At 55.5% G+C, this 5945-nt stretch overlaps 2 protein-coding genes across 2 annotated transcripts in view; both read right to left on the reverse strand.

The window, feature by feature from the left end:
- Nucleotides 1-1112, reverse strand: part of MONBRDRAFT_11024 (uncharacterized protein) — a gene marked incomplete at both ends in the record, with an annotated part of 7477 nt that extends 6365 nt beyond the window's left edge. Inside the window, 4 exons of the mRNA XM_001748802.1 lie at nt 430-529; nt 585-655; nt 794-939; nt 1029-1112. Of these exons, the coding sequence (XP_001748854.1) occupies nt 430-529; nt 585-655; nt 794-939; nt 1029-1112 (401 nt within the window). The remainder of the gene's footprint in view (nt 1-429; nt 530-584; nt 656-793; nt 940-1028) is intronic.
- A 1537-nt stretch (nt 1113-2649) lies between these two features.
- Nucleotides 2650-4401, reverse strand: MONBRDRAFT_28377 (uncharacterized protein; the record flags this gene model as incomplete). The annotated part of the gene is made up of 6 exons (XM_001748803.1): nt 2650-2952; nt 3039-3572; nt 3648-3764; nt 3888-3989; nt 4078-4179; nt 4255-4401. 6 exons carry the CDS (start codon nt 4399-4401, stop codon nt 2650-2652), a joined length of 1305 nt encoding a protein of 434 aa, XP_001748855.1.
- Between the last annotated feature and the right edge of the window lie 1544 nt (nt 4402-5945).

A 5945-nucleotide genomic window follows, 5' to 3' on the forward strand; every position in this document is an offset into this window, starting at 1 on the left:
GGGGGGGGGGGGGGGGGATCCTACCGTTCCAAGGAATGAAATTCAAGCTGTTGTACCGAGGCTGGCACGAGATCGTGAGCAGGGAACGGCGATGGCAAGTTTTCAGCAGTTGGAGATGAAGGATTTGAGGCGCTGGGGATGGTCATTGAGGCTTTGCCGCGCGAAAAGATCGGGGTTTGGTCTGGGATTTTGAGGGCTGCAAGCATGTCACGGGCTTGAGTATTGTTGGGGTCAATCTCAAGGATGTGGCGGGCGGTCTGCTCGAGTCCATGGGCGTCAGAGCGAGCACCATGAATTTTAAGCAGCAGCTGCAGGGTTTGCCAGTGCCCCGGTTGCAAGCGTAACGCCTGCGGAGAGCGTGGCCCAGCACGAGTGAAGAAGGCTTCAAGACTCTGGCTCCAAGAGCGGAGTGGTTGTTGTGAGACATACCTCGTGAGCGGCGTGGGCTGCCAGTTCATCTTTGGATAGTTGGTGGGCTGTACGCGCCACCATGAGCCAGGTATAATGATCTGAGGACGAAGCGGGAAACCTGGGTGAGGACAGAGGCCACATGGAAGAGCAGAATGGCATTGGGATATGTGCACCTGGTGTCTCCATGAGATCGAGGGCTAGGATGAGGGCATCCAGTGCTCCCTCATACTGTTGGCAGTCGAGCCTGGACCGACCAAGTAAACGGGCAGCACGTTGCCTGGGATGATGGCGTCGCATGGTGAGAGGCAAGAGCGTTCAACACCTGGGCCAGCTCACATTCCAGTCCTGGTGACATGATGAGGGTGAAACAGGAACGGCTTACCGAACTTTACGCAGCATACTACCGCTCTTAGCATCAGAACGATCAAGCGTGGTTACGATAGTGGCACAGATGCTTTGTGCCGTGGCATGGTCCTCAGTACCGTGGGCCTCAAAAGCCTTGTTCAGACTGGCGAGCAGCTCATTGATCTAAGTTTGCCAGGCGTTCGTCAGCTCGACCGTCTGCATGGCGTTTCTCTACGGGCCCATGTGTGCGGAATGAACGACCATGGACACACCTGAAGCTCGGTTGTCTGTGAGTCTTCATCCTCGTCCGCCTCCCGATCCACCGGCCGGAACGTCGAGGTCCTAGCCGCCGCCATCCTGACCCGCCATAAAATGCGAGAGAGAGAGAGAGAGAGAGAGCCAGAGAGAGAGAGAGAAAACTGTAACCGTCACTTGTGAAAATTTTTTCGTAAGTTTTATACAGTATTATCAACACTCGTTTATAACGGCGCGCGTGGTGTAGTGGTTATCACGTCGCTTTAACACAGCGAAGGTCATCAGTTCAATTCTGGTCGTGCGTATACTTTTTTGCTCTGGGCTCATGCATCAACTTTTTTTTTTAATTTTTATGGAAAAGAAGTGTGTGTGTGTGTGTGTGTGTGTGTGTGTGTCGTGCGTGATGAGGGGGACCTGTCTGCATGTGGGTGCGCGGGGTCGGTTACGGTCGTGGGGGCGGTTGCGGTTGTTGGTTGGGCCATGTTTGACAGGATTCTCCCTCTCGGGTTGATAAGGTGGGTCATTGAGTGTTCATGGTTCGATTGCAGATGGGTAAGGGACTCTAAACGGTGGCGCTCTGCGCCTGGGCGGTGGCCCATTCTTGTCGCAGCTCCTGGAGCTCGGCTTGACGCGCGGCAATGACTTCTTTGCGCTCACGCCGCGCTTGCATGGTTTCTTCGGAACGAACCGGCAGCCATTTGGGCGCATCAAAGCTGTCTACCCATTTCATGGCCCGGTATTGCTAAGAGGTCGATGAAGAAGGCGGCACGGTATGAGAGGCTCGCGAGCAAGCTACTCTGCATGCGGGTGGGAGGGGCTGGGCGGCATTAGCCAGACAGGTGAACCGTACCCAGTCGTCAGTGTGATGTTGGACAATAATTTCGCGGCGCATGGCTTGTAGTGAGGACAAGACGCCGGCATTGAAGAGGCCAAGACTGGATCCACCCACGGCAAACAGCGTTGTTTGCAGCGGGGTTGTGCCTATCATGGGATGGGCGCCGCCAGCGATCAAAGGCAGTACAACGGGAATAGGTGTAAGTCCCATCACCGGACGAGCCGGCCCTACCAAGACAGAGGCTGGTGGCTAGACCAGCAAGGGTGCCGGCCAGCGCGTGGCGCTCATACGTCGAGTAGGCGTCCTTGGGCTCCCGTTCGCCCAGCTCCCGCAAAGCGCCTGGGTGCACGAGCGGAGCAGGCTGGGTGAGAGCGCGTGGCACAGACCCTTGTCCACTGTGCAGGAGGGCCGCATTGGGTATTGGGTACAACAATCAACGAGGTGCATGCTGCTCTGACTGACCACTGTAGGCAGCGGTGGAAGCAAAGCCCGACGTGGCCAAGCGAGCGAGTGCGGCCTTGAATGAGCCACCCTGCCGGCGATAAGCAAGCACCGCCAACACGGACCCAATCGCGCCTACAAAGTACCCGTGCCAACACAGTCACATGCTCAATATCAAGATCCATCTGCTCCAAATGTTATCACACAGAGTGCCACACACCAGCACTTTCAAGCACAAGGCCAGTACCAGCACACCAGCACTTCATAGCACAAGGCCAGTACCAGCACACCGCCCCCACCTCCAGCGGCCCCATGCACCAGAATGTCGGCCATCTCTCTCTCTCTATGAAGAGATGAAAAAATTAAGAGAGAGAGAAGAGTTTAAGAGAGAGAGATTGTGTGAGAGAGAGAGAGAGAGAGAGAGAGAGAGAGAGTTGAAGAAAGAGTTTGAGGAGTTTTAGAGAGAAAGAGAGAATTTTAGAGAGTTGAAGAGAGAGAGAGAGAGAGAGAGAGAGAGAGAGAAGAGAGAGAAGAGAGAGAGAGAGAGAGAGAGAGAGAGAGAGAGAGAGATAGAGATGGGTCGAGAAAAAGAGAGAGAGAGGGCACAAACAGCACAGAGAATAATGCAATGTCAGACAAAAATATAACAGGTAAGGAGGGGCGCTCTACAAAAAGGACAAGCGCCCGCCAGCTGATCATGGCCACAACAACACCCTCAGATGGAAGCGAGCTTGTTGAGGATGGCCGCTACGAGGGCATCTGGCACGTGTCGCTGCTCGACGTTGGTCGTCGGCATCCAGGCGTGGTACATCACGTTGGAGCCCAGTCGGAAGCGCGCGAGCGCCTCCTCAAACCGATCGCACATTTTCACCAAAAACACCTCTTTCTGCTCGCTCATGATAAACTTGAGCTCGTCTGCCGTGCAAAAACCCACGCCGGTGTCCTTGCCATAGGTCCGGGATCCCATGACCACCACCAGCCGACACTGATCGATGTTTTGCACAATTTCATCAACGAGGTCACCGCCGGCCTGCACGGCACAGAGGAAGACCCGAAGGCCACTCGCCTCGAGTCGAGCTTTCAGGGCCTGGCCTGCCGGAAGCGTCTCGCCGAAGCGCAGCGATATGAAGATATCTGGTCCATGAGATGGCGGCGCACGCACCGCAGTTGCCCGTGAAGGTGCAGGTGCAGGTGCACTGCTGCTGCTGCTCTGGGCGCGTGGCTCAGGAGGGCGGCGGGCGGCGTCCGACGGCGGCGTGGTCGCAGCAGGTTTGGAGGCAGGTGGCTGTGCGGAAGGGTGATGTTTGGCAAATGAGATGATGCTTCAATGGGGTGGATGGCGGCAATCAGTCAAACATACCTGCGACGATGGCGCAGCGGTGCTTGCGCCGAGTCGTTGCTCGCGTGCAGCAAAGAGAGGCTCAATCTCGGCCGCATGCCCCTCGGCACGGGCTAGTTTCAGCGCAGTTTGGTACTTCTGAGGATACGGATTTGATAAAATGTGAGGTCACAGTTTCAGGCAAAAGAACACCGCAAGCGATGACGCGATCTGAATAAGGGTGCGGCAAGGCGGTGGCTCGGGCTCGGGTCCAGCACTCACCCTGTCCGTGATGGTCACATCAACCTTGTCGTGGCCCAGCAACTCTTGTACAACATCAGCATGACCGGCACAGCAGGCCTCGTGCAGTGGAGTCCAGCCATCCTGTAAACTTATGGTCGTGAGACTTGACTGTGCCCCAGGCGCGCTGCCACCTTCATCCCAATGGCAAGGCAGGGAGCATATCACCCACCTTGTCCTTGATGTTGACATTAATCTTGTCGTGTTTCAACAGCTCTCGTACAACGTCCGCATGATCATGGATGCAGGCCCAGTGCAGAGGGGTGTAGTCATCCTGCCATGCACAACGTGTCGGGCAGGTGAGGTGCTACACACACGTTGTCCAACTGGCGGTTGATTCATGACCCACATCAGTCTTGGCATTCACATCAACGTTGTTGTGACCCAGCAGCACCCGCACAACGTCAATATGACCCTTGAAGCAGGTCCAGTGCAGTGGTGTCCAACCTTTCTGCCAAATCAGGATAAGCCACAAGCCCAAGCCGATGGATGGCATCTGCGTGAGTCACCTTCCAGCCCGCGGCGTGCACCAGATTACAGGCATGGCTGACCGGGTCCTTGTAGCAAACAGCAGACTGGACTCGATCTTTCGACCAGCTGCGCAACAGTTCCAGTGTATCGCGTGGGAAATCCGACAAGCATGAACCAAGCAGCTCTCTGCCGTCGGACATGTTGCTGGCTGCCGGGGCACCGCCGAGCAATTCGTCAATCAGTCAATCAATCAATCACATCAGTTTTCTCAATGACACCCCACCCAATCCTGGTCCACCAGCACATACCTCTTTGCGCCTGCTTGCTGCCTCAGTCACCCCGTACTGCCACCAATCACGCCTCCTCGTCCCCCCGCGCTCCGCCGCCACTGAGGCAAAAAAAATAAAATTGCCTGAAGATCCAACAACTCCCAAACGACCACAAACATTAAAAAAAACCAATTTAAAACTTTACATCCTAGGATTCTAATTCTTAAACTTTACGGAACGTGTACTTTACGTGTTACAAGTGTTGTTGTTGTTGTTCTCAAAAAAAAAAAAAAAAGTTCATCAGATGTCAGACAATTTTAGAGGTTTGTGATCTCGATTAACGATGAGAGAGAGAGAGAGATTTATTTTTGAGCTGACGCGGGCAGTGAGTCAGTGACAGCGGCGGCAGCGCTTGACCCTCTGCCCTGCTCTGCCCTGCTCTGCTCTGCTCTGCTCTGCTCTGCTCTGCTCTGCTCTGCTCTGCTCTGCTCTGCTCTGCTCTGCTCTGCTCTGCTCTGCTCTGCTCTGCTCTGCTCTGCTCTGCTCTGCTCTGCTCTGCTCTGCTCTGCTCTGCTCTGCTCTGCTCTGCTCTGCTCTGCTCTGCTCTGCTCTGCTCTGCTCTGCTCTGCTCTGCTCTGCTCTGCTCTGCTCTGCTCTGCTCTGCTTCCTCTGCTCTTCTCTGCTCTGCTTCCTCTCCTTCAGACGTGTTCATTTCGCCTCCTGCTCCTGCTGCAGCTGCAGGTGTACTGGTGTTTTTTTCCGGCAGAACTTGAACCTGGTGGCAATCAAGAGGGGTTGAGAACGACGCAGGAGACGACGGTGCGTTGGCCAAAGCTGTGGTTGACCTTGCTTGGCGCTTGTCGTAGGTGTCAGTGTTGACCGGGGCCTTTGTTTTCTGATCTTGAATCTAGGGTGGTGGGCTGATATCAGCTAACCATTGGCATCAGCAGCGCCATGGCCAAAAAAGTCAGCCGACGCGTTGAGAAGGAGTTCAACGCCCTGGTGCGACCCGCCGTTTCCTCAGATCGTCGAGCGCCGGGGCTGTTGTTGGGACCTTGCCCTCACATGGAAAGCGCCGCGTTTTAGAAAGCCGAGCCTCCAGCTGGGGTTCAGCTCTTGTCTGCCAGCGCTGGGGAGCGGCCATGGATCATTGAGCTGACGGGTGCTCCCGAGACACTGTATCACAATGAAACCTACCGCCTTCAAGTGACCTTTCCTGCTCGCTACCCGTTTGACAGCCCGGAAGTTGTACGTTGTATGCGTGTCTGTGGCCGCTCTTCTGCGCCCCCCCCCCCCCCCA

Source organism: Monosiga brevicollis, genomic scaffold (genome assembly GCF_000002865.3).
Source record: "Monosiga brevicollis MX1 MONBRscaffold_25 genomic scaffold, whole genome shotgun sequence".
NCBI lineage: Eukaryota > Choanoflagellata > Craspedida > Salpingoecidae > Monosiga > Monosiga brevicollis.